Source organism: Pelophylax lessonae, assembly GCF_965119305.1.
Source record: "Pelophylax lessonae genome assembly, chromosome: 11".
Taxonomy (NCBI): Eukaryota; Metazoa; Chordata; class Amphibia; order Anura; family Ranidae; genus Pelophylax; species Pelophylax lessonae.
The window spans coordinates 37850261-37872377 of record NC_138778.1 but is presented as its reverse complement, the minus strand read 5'-3'; the positions used below and the strand labels follow the sequence as shown (position 1 = coordinate 37872377).

General features: G+C 43.7%; 1 protein-coding gene across 1 annotated transcript in view; it reads left to right on the top strand.

The window, feature by feature from the left end:
- The window catches only part of DLGAP4 (DLG associated protein 4), a 329035-nt gene that overhangs the window by 164971 nt on the left and 141947 nt on the right, over positions 1-22117 (top strand). Inside the window, exons 4-5 of the mRNA XM_082272050.1 lie at positions 17506-17714; positions 18872-18986. Coding sequence (XP_082128176.1) covers positions 17506-17714; positions 18872-18986 — 324 coding nt within the window. The remainder of the gene's footprint in view (positions 1-17505; positions 17715-18871; positions 18987-22117) is intronic.

The following is a 22117-nucleotide window of genomic DNA, read 5'->3' as shown; positions in this document are numbered from 1 at the left end:
GCCTTTACACACACGTGAACTTTAATGGCATCCCAGTCTTAGTCTGTAGAGTCCAATATTGAGTTGGCCCACCCTTTTTAGGTATAACAGCTTCAACTCTTCTGAGAAGGGTGTCCACAAAGTTTAGGAGTCTATGGGAATGTTTGACTATTCTTCCAGAAGAGCATTTGTGGGGTCAGGTACTGATGTGGGGCAAGAAGGCCTGGCTCTCAGTCTCTGCTCTAATTCATCCCAAAGGTGTTCTATCGGGTTGAGGTCAGGACTCTGTGCAGGCCAGTCAAGTTTCTCCACCCTAAACTCGCTCATCCATGTTTTATGGACCTTGCTTTGTGCACTGGTCCAAATCATTTGGTGGAGGGTGTATTATGGAGTGGGTTTTTTTCTTTCTTTTTTTTTTAGGGGTTGGGCTTGGCCCCTTAGTTCCAGTGAAGAGAACTCTTAAGGCATCAGCATACCAAGACATTTTAAACAATTTTATGCTCCCAAATTTGTGAGAACATTTTGGGGATGGCCCCTTTCTGTTCCAACATGATTTCGCACCAGTGCACAAAGCAAGGTCCATAAAGACATGGATGAGTGAGTTTGGGGTGGAGGAACTTGACTGGCCTGCACAGAGACCTGACCTCAACCCGATAGAACACCTTTGGGATGAATTAGGGCGCAAACTGCGAGCCAGGCCTTCTCGTCCATTATCGGTGCCTGACCTCACAAATGCGCTTCTGGAAGAATGGTCAAACATTGCCATAGACACACACCTAAACCTTGTGGACAGCCTTCCCAGAAGAGTTGAAGCTGTTATAGCTGCAAAGGGTGGGCCAACTCAATATTGAACCCTACAGGCTAAGACTGGGATGGCATGAAAGTTCATGTGTTTGTAAAGAAGGTGTCCCAATACTTCCGACAATAACGTGTGTTTCAGTAATTACCTAAAATGATTGATAAACTCTGATCAGTTTAATTAGCACTCATTTCCTGGCATAGCAGGCAAATGTTAATGAAAAGTAAAATATTTTAATAAATAGATCTATAATGAGCATGCAATACTGATTGTTAAATACAGCAATGATATTAACTTTATGTTATTTGATAACTTAGGCCCCATATGAAGGTGACACACTAGTCATTTTATGAATTTGGGAACATTTGTTATGGCTAATTATTTCCTACCTATGGGGTTTAAAGTGATTGGAAAGGTTCAATTTTTTTTCTTTTTAATTAAAATAACAGACATGTTATACTTACCTGCTCTGTGCAATGGTTTTGCATAGAGCAGCCCCGATTCTCCTCCTCTCCCCCGCTGGTGAAGCGCTCTCAGCTCCCCCCCACCTATCCCCCCCGCCAAGTGTGCCAATAGAAAGACAATTTCTATGGGGACACCCCCATGCAGGCCTTGCCCCGAACACAGACAGGGGGGGCTCAGCCCTACCCCCCACTCCATCGTCATATGATTTGACTGACAGGAGTGGGAGCCAATGGCTTCCACTGCTGTCAATCTTCCCTATGAGGAGGGACAGAGCCAGGAGAGCCACTGCTCTCATGCACTTCCCTGGATTGAGATCGGGCTCATGTAAATATAAGGTGGGCTGGAGGGATCTTCTGCAAAAGAAGTAAAATAAACTTGTAAACCTTTACATATACCCACTGCAGTGACTGGCCTCAGGTGATACACAGAGAAGGAACAAATCCTCCTACATAAGTTATACCTGTCTATCTGCAGTCTTCTCTTCTCTGTTCAAAATCCTGAATTTTAAAGCTTGTCTGAGTGTACAGAAAAAAGGGGTGGAGAACTGAAGTTACACTCTGCAGAGCTCAGTAAAGAGAGCTCTAATAGCTGATTGGAGGGAAGAGGCACACCCACCTCCATGCAGCACACAGGAACAGAGCTGAGGCTATCAATCACCTGGAGATCCCTCCCCTGTCACCATTTTTCTCTAGGTGTCAGCAAAGATTTTCAGAAGTAATTCAAGCTGATAGCAAAGGAACGAAGCAGCAGACAGAAATGACACTTATTGCTCTTAATTGAGACAAGTACACGCTATAAAGAAATATGCTTTGTTTATATTTCATGCCTGAGGTTTACAACCACTTTAGGACTTTAGAATCACATTCAAACAGGAATCTGGCCTAAATGAATTTTGTCTAAAAACAAAACCATATATATTCTTACTTGAATTTTGGGGTCCTTTTTTTTTTAGTATGGAAAAGCTTCTGAACTTTGCATCTGTGTAAGAGTTTCCAGTAATAAAGACCAGTCACTGCTGCTCTTTCTTCTTGTCCATGGTGCTTGGTCTTGCATCCACCATCCCTGTAGCTTTCTGCAGGTAGCATGTACAATGAGGAAAATCATTATTTAATCCCCTGCAGATTTTGTAAGTTTGCCCACTTAAGTTTGACAGGTCTATAATTTTTATCATAGGTGAATTTAAATGATAGAGACAAAATATCAACCACAAATCCAGAAAACACACATGATACAAATAATATAAATTTAGTTGCAGTTCAGTGAGTAAAATAAGTATTTGATACTCAAGCAAAACACTACTTAGTACTTGGTGGAAAAACCCTTGTTGGCAAGAGGTAAGAAGTTTCTTGCAGTTGGTGACCAGGTTTGCACAAATTTCAGGAGGGAGTTTGGTCCACTTTTCTTTACAGATCTTCTCTAAATCCTTAAGGTTTCTTGGCTGCCGCTTGGCAACTCTAAGTTTCAGCTCCCTCCATACATTTTCTATAGCATTAAGGTCTGGAGACTGGCTAGGTCACTCCATGACCCTAACGTGCTTCTTCTTGAGCCACTCCTTTGTTGCCTTGGAGGTATGTTTTGGGTCATTGTCATGCTGGAAGACCCATCCATGACCCATCTCCAGTGTTCTGGCTGAGGGAAGAAGGTTCTCGTCCAAGATTTCAATGTTTTCACCTCCGTTCTTGACTGTGGGGATAGTGTTCTTAGGGTCATTGTCAGCATTTTTCTTCCTCCAAACGCGGCGAGTCAAGTTAATGCCAAAGAGCTAAATTTTAGTCTCCTCTGACCACAGCACTTTCGCCCAATCCTTCTCTGAATCATTTAGATGTTTATTGGCAATAAACATCACATGGGCCTGTACATGTGCCTTCTCAAGGAGGGGGACCTTATGAGTGGTGCAGGATTTCAATCCATGGCGGTGTATTGTGTTACCAATGGTGTGTTTGGTGACTGTGGCCCAACTGCCTTGAGATCATTCGCAAGCTTCTCCTGTATAGTTCTGAGCTGACCCCTTACTTTTGTCATGATCATCCTTACTTATCCATTTCCATGAGGCGAAATCCTGCATGGAGCTCCAGCATGAGGGTGATTGATGGTTATTTTGTATTTCTTTAATTTGCGAATAATCACTCCAACAGTTGCCCCCTTCTCCCCAAGCGTTATGCTCATTGTCTTGTAGCCCATTCCAGCCTTGACTCCACAAGGACTTGACAAAGCACATGCCCGCGAAAGGCGTTGCCATGTCAACCCTTCTCCCCTCTGCGTTCCAGGCTGGTCAACAGGCATCTCATTCCGGTCCAGGACTTCCACCTTGCGCTGCGGCTACGTCATACGGAAGCGCCAGAGGGACTGGCTTGGCTCCCGTACATCCGTGGCTCTGTGCGAGCAGCTGCAAGCCTGCACACCAGGGCAGTTTTTACTCTACCTTGCTACACCGGTTCAAGTGCCCATCAACCCTCTTACATCTGGACCCACTAGCCTGGTACTGTATTGGCTTTTAATGACTAAAGGTTTTAACGCAATTGTTTGCAATATGCTGTATTGAGGCTTTCAATTGGCCTTCATCATTTGTTTTCATTCTGTTGCTTGCCTATTTTAGTACCTCCATATAACTGTGACAGCTGCACTTGGTGGGCCCTACTATAGGGACAGTGCGAATCCAAATAGGGCTTAGCGCTTGGGACACCTTGCTATTCTATTCCAGCCTCGTGCAGGTCTACAATCTTGTCCCTGACGTCCTTTCACAGCTCTTTGGTCTTGCCCATGGTGGCGGGTTTGCATGGAAGAAAGAGATTCTGTGGACAGGTGTCTTTTATACACATAACGAGTTGTCGTTAGGAGCAACTTCTTAAATTGAGAGAAATTGGTTGATATTTTGTCTCTATCATTTAAAATACACCCATGATAAAAATTTTAGACCCTTAGTGCCGGTTCACACTAACGCGGGACGACTTCGAGGGCGACCTGTGAAGTCGCGTGCACCGCGACTTCGGCGCGACTTGCACAGACTTCATATAATGAATGTCTATGCAAGTCGCTCCGCTGTCGCCCCGAAGTAGTACAGGACCCTTTTTCTAAGTCGGAGCGACTTGTTACATAGTTACATAGTTAGTGAGGCTGAAAAAAGACACAAGTCCATCCAGTTCAACCTATGATGTGTGTGTGTGTTTGCTTTTAACCGTACATTGTATACCCCTGTATGTTGTGGTCTTTAAGGTGTCCATCCAATAGTTTTTTGAAACTATCAATGCTCCCCGCTGATACGACTGCTTGCGGAAGAGAATTCCACATCCTTACCGCTCTTACAGTGAAGAACCCCTTACGCACTTTAAGGTTAAACCGCCTTTCCTCAAGTTTTAGTGAGTGGCCACGTGTCTTATTGTATCTCCTTTCTCTGAATAGTTTGTTCCTTATGCTAGGGTCGCCAGTACAGTATTTGTACATTGATATCATATCCCCCCCCAATCGTCTCTTCTCCAGAGAGAATAGGTTCACTGCTTGTAGTCTTTCCTCATAGCTGATGTCCTCCATTCCCCTAATTATTTTTGTTGCCCTTCTCTGGACTTTCTCCAGTTCCAGCACATCCTTCCTGAGGACCGGTGCCCAGAACTGGACAGCATACTCCAGATGTGGCCGGACCAGAGTCTTGTAGAGCGGGAGAATAATCTCTTTATTTCTGGAGTGAATCCCCTTTTTTATACAACCCAGTATTCTGTTGGCTTTGCTTGCAGCGGCTTGGCATTGCATGCCACTTCCAAGCCTGTTGTCTACCAGTACCCCCAGGTCCCTTTTCATCCTAGACTCACCCAGAGGTTCCCCCCCTAGTGAGTAGCTTGCTTTCTGGTTTCTGGCCCCCAAGTGCATTACTTTACATTTTTCTACATTAAATCTCATCTGCCATGTAGTTGCCCACCCCGTTATTTTGTTCAGGTCTGCTTGCAAGATTTCCACATCCTGCATAGAAGATATTGGCATGCCTAATTTAGTATCATCTGCAAATACTGAGATTGTACTAGATATCCCCTCCTCTAGATCATTTATGAATAAATTAAACAGGATTGGTCCCAGGACAGAACCCTGGGGGACCCCACTTTCCACACCCGCCCAATCAGAGTACTCCCCATTAATCACCACCCTCTGGACTCTCCCCTGGAGCCAGTTCTCTATCCAGGTACTCACCTTATGGTCCATACCTATCTTCCTTAGTTTGTACAGTAAGCGTTTGTGGGGAACGGTGTCAAAAGCCTTTGCAAAGTCCAGATACACCACATCCACAGGCTTACCTTTATCTAAGTGGCAGCTCACTTCATCGTAGAAGGTTAATAGATTGGTTTGGCATGAACGATTTTTCATGAATCCATGCTGATTACTACTTATAATACCGTTTTCATTACTAAAGTCTTGTATGTGGTCCCTTAACATCCCCTTCAAAATTTTGCAGACTACTGATGTTAGGCTGACCGGCCTATAGTTACCCGGGATATATCTCGGCCCCTTTTTAAATATTGGTACCACGTTGGCTTTTTTCCAATCAGCTGGCACCATACCTGTCTGTAAACTATCCTTAAAGATCAAGAATAATGGTCTGGAAATCACCTGGCTGAGCTCATTAAGAACCCTTGGGTGCAAGCCATCCGGTCCCGGGGATTTATTTATGTTAAGTTTCTCTCGTTTAGCTCTAAGTCTATCCTCTGTTAGCCATGGCGGCACTTCCTGAGGTGTATTATTTAGTTCGGCCTTACAAGCGGGGTTCGTGTAGCCCCCCGATTCCTTTGTGAAGACTGAAGAAAATAAATGATTTAATACTTCCGCCTTTTCTCTGTCCTCAGTGGCCATTTTTCCTTTATCATCTTTTATGGGGCCAATGTGTTCTGGCCTTGCTTTCTTACTGTTTATATACTTAAAGAACTTCTTGGGGTTCTTTTTACTCTCCTCCGCTATATGTCTCTCGTGTTCTATTTTAGCCGCCCTGATTTCGTCTTTACATTTCTTATTATACTCTTTGTAGTGCTTAAATGCTGCCAATGACCCCTCAGTCTTGTATTTTTTGAAGGCCTTTTCTTTAGCTCTAATATACATTTTTATGTTGGAGTTTAGCCACCCAGGGTTTAGTTTTGCTCTTTTAAATTTATTTCCCTGTGGAATGCACTGGCCCACCCCCTTGTTAAGTATGCTCTTGAAGCACTCCCATTTTTCCTCCGTGTTCTTTGTTCCCAGGGTTCTATCCCATTTGATATTTTCTAGAAGCGAGCCCAGTTTAGGGAAATTGGCTCTTTTGAAATTCAGTGTCCTTATATTACCCTTGTGTTTCCTATTACTGTAATTAATACTGAAACCAATTGACCTATGGTCACTGTTCCCTAAGTTGTCCCGTATTTCTATATCCGTGAGCAGGTCTGTATTGTTGGTAATCAGTAGGTCAAGTACCGCATTGTTTCTTGTCGGTGCATTCACCATCTGACCCATGAAATTGTCCTGCAAAACATTTAGGAACTGCCGAGCCTTGGCTGAATGCGCGGTTCCTTCTGCCCAGTCTATATCAGGATAATTAAAGTCCCCCATTATAATGAAATTTCCCATCCTTGCTGCCAATCCTATCTGTAACATGAGGTCCACCTCACCCTCCTCCCTCTGGTTGGGGGGCCTATAGCATACGCCCAATATTACCTTCCCCACCGTGCCTTTCCTTTGAAGCTCTACCCATAGGGATTCTGCCTCGTCCATAGCTCCATTATTAATATCATCCCTCATATTTACCTGTATACTGTTCTTAATATACAAACATACCCCTCCCCCTTTTTTACCCTCTCTATCTCTGCGATAAAGGGAATACCCCTGAATGGTCGCCATCCAGTCATGAGAGCTGTCAAACCAAGTCTCAGTTGTGTCGCTCCTATTAGAACGGTTCCCGTAGCACACAATGGACCGCGACTTGTCAGGCTGACCAGTCGCCTGACATGTCGCGGTAGTGTGAATGGAGTCTTAATGTTTTGTTTGGGTACAGTGTCGCATGGCCACACAATTGTCAATTAATGTAACGCAGTACCGTATTGCAAAAAAATGGCCTGGTCATGAAGAGGAGAAGCCAAGAAGTAATTGGTTAGCGTTACAGCCAAGGAATTACCATTTTCAGAGGTCAACAATGATAAGTTCCCATACTTTACCACCAAAAGTTTTCCTGTCGCTCCTATTAGAACGGTTCCCGTAGCACACAATGGACCGCGACTTGTCAGGCTGACCAGTCGCCTGACAAGTCACGGTAGTGTGAATGGGGTCTAAGTTTCTTTGTAAGTGGGCAAACTTACAAAATCTGCAGGGGATATCATATCATTATATCCCCCTCTAGTGGGTGGGGCTGCTGGGTCCCTCCCACAGCTCTGCTTTCTGCACAGGATATGTGGTTTGTATTTGGTGCACAGTAAGGTTGATTTCTATTATTTCACTATTGAGGGATAAACTCAAATTAAAGTTTTTGCGCCCAGCCATAAAAGGAGTCTGACAATAAGGAAATTTGGCAGCTGCCACTGTCTGGACTTTTTTTTAAACAAGCACTGTGGTTTTCAAGCGCATCTTTCCTTCACTACACATCAAGCTGCTGACATAGAACAAGTATGGAGGTCAGGAGTTTAGACTTCACAGGCCACATACTTTTTGTGAACCAGTGGCTCGCTAAGTAGCAAAACAAGAATTGTGTTGACAGATCCAGAGTGTGCGCCTTTAACCACTTGCCGACTGCCTAACGCCGATCTACGTCGGCAGTCAGCCCCTCACAGGCAAAGTGACGTAGGGCTACGTCACTAGCTTGTGAGGGTCTAGGGAGCGAGCGCGCGCCCCCGGAGGCGCGCTCCCGCGTGGTCACGGACCCCCCCGCGCGTGTGACCAGCGGACCCGATGTCCGCCGGTCACTCGGCGATCGGCGGGGGAGAGGGAGAATGTCAGGCAGCTTGTGTAAACAAGCTGCCTGTCATTCTCCTCGCTGTAAAGACACTGATCAAACGGATCTAGTATGTAGATCCGTTGATCAGTGTCCTTACAGCTCAAGCCACAGCCAATCACAGTAGAAAGCACGCCCCTAGGGATACACACAGCCCCTCCCTTCCAAATAAAGTTAACCCCTTCACAACCAGTGTATTTTTACAGTAACAGTTCATATGTATAGCACTGATTACTGTAGAAATGTCACTGGTAACCCCAAAAGTGTCACAAATGTCAGTCAAGGGTCCGATCTGTCCGCCCCAATGTCGCAGTACCGCAAAAAAAATCGCAGATCGCCGCCATTACGCGTTAAAAAAAAAAACAACAAAAATGACAAAAATCTTTCCCTTTGTTAGTAAACGCGATAACTTTTGCGCAAACCAATCAAAATACGCTTTTTGCGATTTTTTTTACCAAACATATGTAGCATAAAACAAATTGGCCAAAAACTTTAAAAAATTTTGATTTTTACTTTTTTTTTGGGGGAATTTCATATAAAAAAAATGTGAAAAATATTGTTATTTTTGCAAAATTGACGCTCTTTTTTTGTTTATAGCGCGTGATCAAAAAATCGCACAGGTGATCAAATACCACCAAAAGAAAGCTCTGTTTGTGGGAAAAAAAGGACGTCAAATTCGTTTAGGTACAGCGTCGCACGACCGCGCAATTGTCCGTTAAAGTCACGCAGTGCCGAATTGCAAAATACCCCCTGGTCAGGAAGGGGGTAAAATCTTCCGGGGCTTAAGTGGTTAAAGACAAATCACTATGGTAGCTGGATCTTTTTTATGACAGGTCCCTTTAATAACAAAGACGGATAGTGGTGATTCATAAATTAATTTATTCATTGAATAAATCAAGTGTTGAGCTATAAATGGTTGATGAACTTAGAACATATATAAATGTGCATATGCCTGTTGGTGTTATTTTCATTATATGAGGGAGGTTGGAACATGTCTATGTATTGTGAGTTTTGCTTATTTAAAAATTTGGGTAAATATAGGTACTAAAATATTTGGGGGAGAAATATACAGTATCTCACAAAAGTAAGTACACCCCTCACATTTTTGAAAATATTTTATTATATCTTTTCATGTGACAACACTGGAGAAATGACACTTTGCTACAATGTAAAGTAGTGAGTGTACAGCTTGTATAACAGTGTAAATTTGCTGTCCCCTCAAAGTAACTCAATACGAAGCCATCAATGTCTAAACTGCTGGCAACAAAAGTGAGTACACCCCTAAGTGAAAATGTCTAAATTGGGCGCAAAGTGTTAATATTTTGTGTGGCCACCATTATTTTCCAGCACTGACTTAACCCTCTTGGGCATGGAGTTCACCAGAGCTTCACAGGTTACCACTGGAGTTCTCTTCCACTCCTCCATGACAACATCACAGAGCTGGTGGATGTTAGAGACCTTGCGCTCCTCCACCTTCTGTTTGAGGATGCCTCACAGATGCTCAATAGAACTTAGGTCTAGAGACATGCTTTGCCAGTCCATCACCTTTACCCTCAGATTCTTTAGCAAGGTAGTGGTTGTCTTGGAGGTGTGTTTGGGGTCGTTACCATGTTGGAATACTGCCCAGCGGCCCAGTCTCCAAATGGAGGGGATCATGCTCTGCTTCAGTATGTCACAGTACATGTTGGCATTCATGGTTCCCTTAATAAACTGTAACTCCCCAGTACCGGCAGCACTCATGCAGCCCCAGACCATGACACTCCCACCACCATGCTTGACTGTAGGCAAGACACACTTGTATTTGTACTCTCCTGGTTGCCACCAGTTGACACCATCTGAACCAAATAAGTTTATCTTGGTCTCATCAGACCACAGGATGGTTCCAGTAATCCATGTCCTTAGTCTGCTTGTCTTCAGCAAACTGTTTGCAGGCTTTTTTGTGCATCATCTTTAGAAGAGGCTTCCTTCTGGGATGACAGCCATGCATACCAATTTGATGCAGTGTGCGGCGTATGGTCTGAGCACTGACAGGCTGACCCCCCACCCCTTTAACCTCTGCAGCAATGCTGGCAGCACTTTTACGTCTATATCCCAAAGACAACCTCTGGATATAACTCTGAGCACGTGCATTCAACTTCTTTGGTCGACCATGGCGAGTCCTGTTCTGTGTGGAACCTGTCCTGTTAAACCACTGTATGGTCTTGGCCATGGCCACCATGCTGCAGCTCAGTTTCAGGGTCTTGGCAATCTTCTTACAGCATAGGCCATCTTTATGTAGAGCAACAATTCTTTTTTTAAGATCCTCAGAGAGTTCTTTGTCATGAGGTGCCATGTTGAACTTCCAGTGACCAGTATGAGAGAGTGAGAGCGATAACATCAAATTTAACACACCTGCTCCCCATTCACACCTTGTAACACTAACGAGTCACATGACACGGGGGGGTGGCCAATTGGGCTCTATTTAGACATTCTCACAAAACGGGGAAGGGGGGTGTACTCACTTTTGTTTCATGCAGTTTAGACATTGATGGGTGTTTGTTGAGGTATTTTGAGGCGGCAGCAAATTTACACTGTTTTACAAGCTGTACACTCACTACTTTACATTGTAGCAAAGTGTCATTTTTTCAGTGTTGTCACATGAAAAGATATAATAAAATATTTACAAAAATGTGAGGGGTGTACTCACTTTTGTGAGATACTGTGTGTATATACAGTATATATATATAATATGCTCTTTATGGCCAAAAGTTTGTGGATGCTTGACCATTACTCCTGCATGAGCTTGTTGGACATCTGATTCCATAACCAAGGGCATTAAAGTTAAATTGGTCCCATTTGTGGCTATGACAACCTATACTCTTCTGGGAAGGCATACCACAAGGAAGGTGCCCATTCAGCCATAAGGGTATTTGTGAGGTCAGGTACTGATGTTGGATGAGAAGACTCAGTTTGGCTGAGGTCAGGACTCTCTGCAGGCCACTTGAGTTCTTCCACTCCAAACTCATCAAAACATGGCTTTATGGAGCTGGCTTTATTCTATATGTTGGGGGGTTGTTTACACATACACCGATCAGCCATAATTTTATGACCACTGACAGGTAAAGTGAATGACACTGATTATCTTGTTATAATAGCATCTGAAAGTTGGTGGTATACATTAGGCAGCAAGTAAACATGTTGTCCGTGAAGTTGATGTGTTTAAAGCAGAAAAAAATGAGCATTGCAATTTGTTGTGTATGGGGCTGTGTAGTTGCAGACTGGTCAGGGTGCCCATGCTGACCCGTATCCACAGCCAAAAGCAACTACAATGGGCGCATGAGCATCAGAACAAGAAGACGGAGCAATGAAAGAATTTGCCTGATCTGATCAATCGTTCTTTCTGTTACATCATGTGAATGGCATGGTGCCCTTGTGCTTTCCTGGAAAAGAAACGGCACCAGGATCTAGTATAGGAAAAAGGCCGGTGGAAGCAGTGTGATGCTTTGGGCAATGTTCTGCTGGGAAACCTTGGGTCCTGCCATTTATGTGGATGTATCAGCTACCTAAACATTGTTGCTGACCAAGTACACCCCTTCATGGAAAAGGTTTACCCTGATGGCAGTGGCCTCTTTCAGAGGGATAATGCACCCTGCCACACTGCAAAAATGCATAGCTCCCAACTGTCCCTGATTTCGAGGGACTGTCCCTGATTCAGAACAAAGTCCCTCTGTCCCTCTTTTCTCCTCATTTGTCCCTCATTTTGGTCTGATCTGTATATTTGTGTATATAAAATGCACTTTTTATCTTTCAAAAAGTGCTTCCCAGTGCTAAACCTTTTATCCAATCTTTATTTGCTGCATTCGTAAATTTCAAAGTTGTTAAAAAGGAATAGTAACGGTAAAAAAGAAAAACAAAAGTGGGTTTAACTAGTCATTTTTTTTGTATAATTCTCCTTTAAAGGGTGGGGTGGGGGGGGGGGGGGTATGTCCGATGCCTACATACTTTTGCTAATAGTTGTCCCTCGTTTCCATATCAAAATGCCGACTTGGGAGGTATGAAAATTGGGAGGTATGAAAATTGGGAGGTATGAAAATGGTTTAAGAATGGTTTGAGGAACACTACAAGTTTAAGGTCCTGACTTGGCCTCCAAATTCTCCAGATCTCAATCCAATAGAGCATCTGTGGCATGTGCTGGAAAAACAAGTCCAATCCATGGGAAACTCACCTTGCAACTTAAATCATCTGCTACAGATGGCTTGGTGCCAGAAAGCACAGCATACCTTCAGATGTCTAGTGGTGTCCATACCTCAATGGGTCAGGGCTGTTTTGGCGCAAAAGGGTATCTACCTACTCAATATAAAGTGGATGGTCATAACCTTATGGCTGATCGGTATATTTGGCAATTAGTATCTGTGTTTTACCTGTTCATAGTATTTTAGTATTCATGGTGTTATAGGATGGAACCAACTTTAAGAAAAATAAGAGATTATACTGGCATTGGGGTAATCAGACCTGAAATGTTTTGTTAGTTAGGTGCTATAAGGATATTTGGCACCCCATTTTTTTTTTATTGCCAGTTGCCCAAAAAATTGAGGACAGTGCAAAACAATTACAGACACACCACTTTAAAGTAATCAATAGGGATCGGCCGATTATCGGCAAAGCCAATATATTGGGGGCTGATATGCGCTCTACCCGATACATCGGAATCAGCCCATGAGGTTACTGATATTGCAGATATTTTTGGAAAGTGCTTGTACCGGAGGGATGCCTGCAGCTAGAGTCATCACCCCGGTACCGGCGTCCATAGCCAACGGTCGACTGTCTAGTAATGACAATCGATGCGCCTGAGAAGCCGCTCGGCTGTCATTACAAGGAGCGGGAGGGGACGTCCCCCCCTCCCACCGCCTTCCGGGACACCCAGGCAACCAGCTTGCACGGCCAACGAAGACCCGATCAAAGCCACATTTGGCTCTGATCGGGTCTCCATGTAAAACCCAGAAGTGATGTCATGACATCCCTTCCGGGTACTCGGCGCCAAATTCAAAAAAATGACAGCATTCAAAACAGCCAAACTTGGTGTTTTGAAAGCTTTTAAGTGCAGAGGAGGGGGTTGGGGTCTTTTAGACAAGAGTACCTGTCAAGTGCTAAAAATAAAAATATTTTTTTTTTTTAAATTTACGAAAGTATCGGCCAATATCGGCCGACACTGATATACATTGGCCAAAATATTTCGGTATCGGCAACGAAAAACCGGTATCTGTCAATCACTAGTTTATAATAACGACATATGATTCGTTTCATGCTATTCATCAGGTTTTAATGCCCAACTGTTTTGTGCAGAAAGAGCAATGGTTGGAATATGCACTTTCCTGGATATATCGGAATTGGCCTTTTGATTTACTGATATTGCCGATATTTCGGGAAAGTGCTTGTACCGGGGTGATGCCTGCAGCTAGAGGCATCACCCCAAAACTGGTGTCCATAGCCGACAGTCGGCTGTCTTGTAATGACAACAGATGCGGCCGAGAAGCCGCTCGGCTGTCATTCCAAGGAGTGGGAGGGGACGTCCCCACGCCTTTCCGCGGCTCGCCCGGGTCTCCTGTCCCACCGGGAGACCCGGGCATCCTACCTTCATCGCCGCCATCCGGGTCTCCATTTCTTTGAATTCGGCGCCGCCGAGTGATGTCATGACTGAGTACTGGCGGTGCCGAATTCAAAAACTTACAGCATTCAAAACAGCCAAACTTGGCGTTTTGAATGCTTTTAAGTGCAGAGGAGGGGTTTGGGATCTTTTAGACCCCCAGATCCCTCCACCACAGTACCTTTAGACATTAAAAAAAAAAAATTTTTAATGTCCGAAAATATCTGCCAATATCGGCCAATACCGATATCCGATGACCAAAAAATCGGTATCGGCGGTAAAAAAACGATATCGGTCGATCACTAGTAAAAACATGTTGTATACTAATCATTTTATGTGGTTAAACCATATGAAGAAAAGGTGGCTATATATGAACAGCCCTAGCAGTGTTAGAATTTGTTCAGACCCCCTGTCACTGTCACTTTGATTTTTTTTTTTTTTAAACCAGAGTTTAGTGTCATATAAATAGAAGCCAATTAGAGTAATTTTTTGGTAAACTAATTTAAGGATGTTGTAAGCCCTTAGATATGCCCAGTGAAGTGAATAGTCTCAGGTGATACACAGAGATTAAACAAATCCTCCTACATAAGTTGTAACTGTTTATCTGCTGTCTTCTCTACTCTACATCCATTTATGGTCCAGAATTTATGCAGCTTGTCTGATCGTTCAGAAAATTGGGGGGCAAAGAGCTGAAATTACAAAACCGCGGAGCTCTGTAAGGAGAGCTCTGAGCAGTGCCATCTTAAGAGCATTAAAGGGCCCCGGGCAATGCAGTGCACTGGGGCCCTCCCAACACAATCACCCACGAGGAAAAAAATGCAAATTATGGATCAGGCGATATTTATTGGTACAGCAGTGCAAGCCTAATGACAGCTTCCAAGTTCGGCAGCTGGGTCTGGTGAACATACACACGGACAGGAGTCAGACTCAACTGTCCTGTGTGTGCCTGTGGGCCCCAAGTGACCTGACAGCAGCGCAGGGCCGACAGGCGCTTGCCATCTGCTAAGTTTGGCGCCGGGATGCACACGGGAATCGGGATTGGGGCTGGTTCACTGGGCAGGTGGGGCCCCCCCCCCTGGCAAGTGGGGCCCCCTGGCAACTGTCCAGTGTGCCCATTTGGTAAGATGGCCCTGGGTCTGAGAGCTGATTGGAGGGAAGGGTCCCCCCTTCAGACAGCACACAGGAACAAAGCGGAGCCGTTCCTTCAGAGCCCCGTGCCGTGACCGTCGGCTCCCACGCGCATGCGCGGGAGTGACGTCATCGCGGCTCCAGCCAGTAAGATGCCGCAAACCCGGGAAGAAGGGCGACACAACATGCCACCCATGAGAGAGGTGAGCGGTCGGCACTTCGGGGCTTCGTTCTAAGGTAAGTATTTCATAATGAGCTAGTATGCGATGCATATTAGCTCATTATGTGTTTGTCTTTCAGGTGTTCGTTTTTTTTTTTTTAAAAACTCTGAGGTTTACAACTTCTTTAAGATTGAATATCTTGAGCGAGTGCGATTGATTATACGAATATTTATTGTGAGAATTATTTATACGTTTATGTGTCTGCACTCAAGCACTTTAGTTAATCACAGCACAATCAAGATTTAAAATTGAAGCGGATACCATTTTATTGAAGTATATGAATGTGTATGTACCCATTATCCGTGGTTTTATTTGAGATACAAGTTTATACCAATGTATGTGCCCTAAATAGGTTGGTTTAATATTGTCTGGGAGCGCAGTACATATTTATTTATTTTTTGATACATTTATTATAATCACTGTTCAGGTAACAGTTTAGTACTTGCAGCACCTGAGATATATATAAATATACTTTAGCTGTGATAGTACGAGAATCAATACACATATAAATATTTACCATGCAACTGCATTCAATGCATGTGAATACAGCATGGTGGTGCAGCATTTACAGAGTTAAAACAGGCAGTGAGGAGGCGACTGCTCACCATCTTTTAAATGCCCTCTGAAAAGCATTCCGAACGCGGATCACTCTTCAGAAAGCTAGCACGCGTGAACAAGCCTCAGAACAATACTCAGCTTCAGTTGAGAAATTTCTCCCTCAGTACTTTTATTTCTGCTGCTTGATGTCCTCAGTCTGATGGACAATATCATTCAACCCACTTCCTCTGAGCCCAGATTGCCCTGGACTCAACCCAGTCTGTGACTGAGCAATGAAAGGAGAAGCAGCACAGCGATGAGCTCATCTGTGTCACTCTTCTTTTTCCTCCTATCCAGGGCCATCTTTAGCACAGGGCAAAAAGGGCAGCTGCCCCGGGCCCAGTCATTGTTGTGGGGCCCAAAGCAACTGCCCCTTGAGCCCGCTCTGCCTGCTAGTGAATTTGGGTGAGCCAAAGAAAATGCTTGCCCAGGGTGCATTCAATGTTAAAGATGGCCCTGCTCCTATCAGCATGCTTCTTGGCAGCAAATGAACTGATTGGCTCTTTGTGCTGCTTTTTTCTCTCACACTCCAGCCCTGCTTTACAGTGATCTCAAGAGTCCAATACCAGATCAAATTCAGGTACGTTTATTACGTGTCCCTAAAAAATACATTTAACCACTTGCCGACCGCCGCCCGACTATATACGGCGGCGGTCAGCCCCTCCCAGGCAAAGTGACGTACCGGTATGTCACTAGCCTGGCAGCCAATAGGGGGCGAGCGCGCACCGCCGGAGGCGCGCTCCCGCCCCGCTCGTTCCCTATGCAGCCCGCACGCGTGACCGGTAGACCCGATGTTCGCCGGTCACTCACGATCGTTGGGTGGAGAGGGAGAAAGGCAGGCGGCTAATGTAAACAAAGCCGCCTGTCATTCTCCCCTGTGTAAAAGCACAGATCATACGGTCCTGCTATGTAGGACCGTTGATCTCTGTTGTTACACACACAGCCACATCCAATCACAGTTAGAATCACGCCCCTAGGGACACACTTAACCCCTCTCTCTCCAATAACGTTAACCCCTTCCCTCCCAGTATCATTTTTACAGTAACAGTGCATATGTATAGCACTGATTACTGCAGTAATGTCACTGGTACCCCCAAAAGTGTCAAAAATGTCAGTCAAGGGTCCGATCTGTCCGCCGCAATGTCGCAGTCCCGCAATAAAAATCGCAGATCGCCGCCATTACTCGTTAAAAAAAAAAACAATAAAAATGACAAAAATCTTTCCCTTAGTAAACGCAATAACTTTTGCGCAAACCAATCAAAATACACTTTTGTACATATGTAGCAGAAAACAAATTGGCCTAAAATGTTAAAAAATTTCGATTTTTTACATTTTTTTGGGGGGAATTTCATATAAAAAAATGTGAATAATATTGTTATTTTTGCAAAATTGTCGCTCTTTTTTTGTTTATAGCGCATGATCAAAAAATCGCACAGGTGATCAAATACCACAAAAAGAAAGCTCTGTTTGTGGGAAAAAAAGGACGTCAAATTCGTTTGGGTACAGCGTCGCACGACCGCGCAATTGTCCGTTAAAGTCACGCAGTGCCGAATCGCAAAATAGGCCCTGGTCAGGAAGGGGGTAAAATCTTCCGGGGCTTAAGTGGTTAATGATGTTATAATGATTACAGAGCCACATTTATCTGTGTTTTTCTATATTTGCCACTTGTCCTCCTCAGGAATTTGTATAAATCAGCTCCTGTTTTAGTTTACAGTTTAGTTTCTCAGTCTATGTGTATATTAACCATATATATGCTTTACAGGTACCAAGCGGGGATTGGGCTGGAGGCCCAATAAAGGAAGATGACATCCCATGCCGGCGAATGCGCAGTGGAAGCTACATTAAAGCTATGGGGGATGCGGACAGCGAGGACTCAGAAGGAAGCCCACAACCATCCCCAAAAACTGCAGCTAGGAGGCAGAGCTACCTCAAGGCCACACAGCAGTCGCTGAGCGAGAGCACCACGCAGAGGTAACCAAACCACTGATATTATGACCTCATATATTTGGATCCCTAAGGTCTATAGTGTAGGCTAATGGGTTATAGATGCAGGTTTGCTTGAATAATTAGCACCACCCTGTGGCACACATGAAGAAATACAGGGCTGTCCAAGCAAAGAGACTTACAGTAGTAATGTAACATGGTTATTGATATGCAAAGGAAAAAAATACTTATTTTTGATTTTTGGCTTTGCCAGAAAAAAATCACTATATTTTAGGATTTGTATATTGGATGATAAATACACTATATTACCAAAAGTATTGGGACGCCCTGCCTTTACACGCACATGAACTTTAATGGCATCCCAGTCTTAGTCCGTAGGGTTCAATATTGAGTTTGCCCACCATTTGAAGCTATAACAGCTTCAACTCTTCTGGGAAGGCTGTCCACAAGGTTTAGGAGTGTGTCTATGGGAATGTTTGACCATTCTTCCAGAAGCGCATTTGTGAGGTCAGGCACTGATGTTGGAGAGAAGCCTTGGCTCACAGTCTCCACTCTAATTCATCCCAAAGTTGAGTTGAGGTCAGGACTCTGTGCAGGCCAGTCAAGTTCCTCCACCCCAAACTCGCTCATCCATGTCTTTATGGACCTTGCTTTGTGCACTGGTGCGCAGTCATGTTGGAACAGGAAGGGGCCATCCCCAAACTGTTCCCACAAAGTTGGGAGCATGTCTTGGTATGCGGACACATTAAGAGTCCCCTTCACTGGAACTAAGGGGCCAAGTCTAACCCCTGAAAAACAACCCCACACCATAATCTCTTTCCCACCAAATGATTTGGACCAGTGCACAAAGCAAGGTCCATAAAGACATGGATGAGCGAGTTTGGGCCTTCTCATCTACATGAGTGCCCAACCTCACAAATGCGCTTCTGGAAGAATGGTCAAACAATCCCATAGACACACTCCTAAACCTTGTGGAAAGCCTTCCTCTAAGAGTTGAAGCTGTTGAAACTGCCAAAGGTGGGCCAACTCAATATTGAACCCTTTGGACTAAGACTGGGACGCCATTAAAGTTCATGTGCGTGTAAAGGCAGGTGTCCCAATATTTTCGGTAAAATAGTGTATAATATTGCTATATTTATATACTGTATACTGTATCTTATCACTATGTTGGGATGTTTCCCCAGGAGTCTGGACCGTGTGGACTCCATGGATATTCTGTCTCCCCCAAAGTTCTCGAGTTGGGAAGAAGATTACAATCAGCTAACGGAGAGTGTAACAGAAGAGAGCAGCATTTGCCAGGTAAGAGGAGTGAGATATTTATGACTTTGTATCATAGTATATATACATTTCTTACTGTTCTTGTTGTACTAAAGTGTATCTAAAGCCACACTTGTATAAAGTACTTGAAACTCATACTTGAGTAAAAGTACAAGTGCTCGATCAAAAAGTGACTTGAGTAGAAGTGGAAGTGCTCTATCAAAAAGTGACTTGAGTAGAAGTACTAAAGTATTCAACATTTTTTCGTATTTAAGTATTGCAAGTAGTTTTTTTTTGCTACTCAAGTACTGAAAGTAAAAGTACAAGTACTGTGTTATGTAGTTATTAAAGAAAGAAGTCAAAAGTTTGAACATCATATTGTTTTTTATTATTTTAAATGATTAACCTAAAGGACAATCACAATTCCTTTGGCTGTAACTTTTTGTAAACAAGAACAGATAAAGTATGTCCCTCCCTTTCCCCTTTAAAGCATCCCTCCTTCTCTTCCCTGCATGTTTTTTTTCTCCACAGCTTATTGGTGCGCAAAATCATATATAAACCAATGTGATATACAACAATATATTCCAATATATTCCAATAATGAAATAAAGGAAGAGTGTATGAAATCAAAGTCAATAAAAAGTCCATATATATATAATGCCATAATGCCATAATACCATATATACCATATATATGTGACAAAACAAGATGAATATATTTTCAAAGGTGCAGGAATCAAACAGGTGCTATTCCAAATAATAGGTGCAGACTCCCACCACCTTGTGGATTTCCCCCTTACCCGGCGGATGAAGGTAAGTGCAAAATAATATCCAAATAGACTTCCAGTGAAACAAAACTGCAAAACCTGTGCTCTCAACTTCCAGTGAAAAAAGCAAAATCAGCCTCTTACCAGAAAAAAGGTCTATGTACGCTTGTGACTCTCCTTGGTTGGGGGAGGTTCTCTTTCCCCTTAACAGCAGATATGTAGAACATTTTATTTATACATACAGTAGCATTTATTTTCGTATGCGCTGATTTACACATGACATCTTACACATTTTTTTGAACTTCATGAAACCTGCCATCTACTGTTCTGGCAGTGGTAATTTTTTTAATTGTAATGAGTAACTATGCAGCACAAAAAATATATCGGAGTAGAAGTATTGAAATCATTGAAAAAATGTAGTGAAGTAAAAGTGGAAGTAGGAGAAAAAAATTCTACTCCAGGAAAGTACAGATACCGCCCTTCGGTACTTAAGCACGGTAGTGAAGTAGTTCTACTTAGTTACTATACATCTCTGTCTAAAGCTCAAGCTATATTTTTTTCAGTTTTTGATAGAGTACTAGAAGGTTAAAACACATCTTTGTCCTATTGGTGATATTAAGGCACAACGGGAAGTAAGAAGAAATCCTCTCTAAAATAACTCAACAAAACAGGTGTCTACATTGGATCATTTGTCATTTCCTGTTCTACTGGCTGCTTTAACATTTTTGATTTCCTATTTATTCTCTATCCCCAGGACAAATAGAAGGGAAATCTCAAAAGAAGGCCAATAAAAATTCTGTAACGGTTTTATTTTTATTTGCAGTCTGTTTTCCAATTGAAGTGACTGCAATGGGAAGTCTCTCCAGTAGGCACTTTAAAACAAGCACTCATTCACCTCCGTAGCTATAGCCATTGTGGAGAAATGAACCTTCTAATTTTAACATGTTAAGAGCGCTCTTTCTATTAACGAATCTTCTAGGCCTTTAATGTAAATATACAGCTGATGCAACAGGAGAGGTCAGGCATGGTTTGTTTTAAAGCTCTTCTACAGCTTTTTAGAATTTGTACATATTTTAATGTTCATAGTATAGCACTACTCCCTTGGAAGCTGCTGGTTACGGATTCCTCTGGGCTACCCATAGCAACAACTTTACAAAATAGCATATTCTAAGTGCTCGGCTCAGTCAGAAAACAGTCCAGGGGTTTTGGTTTTTGTTGATTTATTTGAGAACTGGGATAGGAGAAGGCATGAGTGGGATACTCCAACTGAACAAACTATGCACAATTTCTGGGACTTCTATGTAACGCTGAGTGCGGCAAGACCGCTGCTTCCCCTTGCCACTAGTGAAGGAGAACTAACTAAACTGTACTGTGCTGTGAATCACTCTTCGGGGTCCTAATCAGCACCCCCTTTGTCCCTACTCTTCCGGGTTATAAACGGCACCCCCTTTTATTCTGACACTCTGTGTGAGCTGGCCCCTTGATCCTCTGACTTCACTGGAGTGGCCCCCCTTCCTGGGCAGACCCCGGTACTCACGGACACTGTTTTTCCCAGAAGACTCTGCCAGAAGCTCCACTGTCAGCTCTACTGGATTCTCTGCAGCTCAGCTCCACACCTGGCTCACTAGGCCAACTGCCTAAGACCACTTTCCTCAGACAGCGGGAGGAGAGACCAGCTGTCAGCCTCCTCCTGGGACTCTGCTTCCCACCAAAGACGCCCTGTCACATGTCCCCCTGGCTTTTATGAGCAATCCCAGGATGCACTGCAAGAGTGCCCACCCACTGAGACTCCCACAAAAGCCAATGTATCACTGGCTGAGTTTCCTCCGCTGTCCAACAAGCTCCCTTATTGGATACAGTGGGGACACTCCCTCAGACTCAGTGACTCACACCTGGACACATTCAACAGGCAACCTAATAGATCAGGCTCCCCTGGTAAGCAGAAGGAGCATAAGATGCTTTTGCCTAGCACCTACCTAGGAGGGTCCTACAATAGTCAGGACACAGATGCATTTTAAGATATGGTGTATTGCTATATTCTGTCTAACCTGAGGTCTAGTGACAATCCCTTTCCACTTGCTCCTGGCCTTGTTAATACTTAATTACATCTGTTGCTTTATGCCCGCTGAGAAAACAATGGTGGCATGCATATTTTATATTTATACAGGGTACATATCATACCTGCAGCAGGTAGTAAAGACTCCAACTCTTTCTGCCCAAAGAGGGCGCTATACTAGAAACATTTTTACTTTGCTTTATACTAGGCTAGGCACAGTCGGTTCATACTTCCTTCATGCCTGCTGAGAAAACAATGGCGGCATGCATATTTTATATTTATACAGGGTACATATCATACCTGCAGCAGGTAGTAAAGACTCCAACTCTTTCTGCCCAAAGAGGGCGCTAT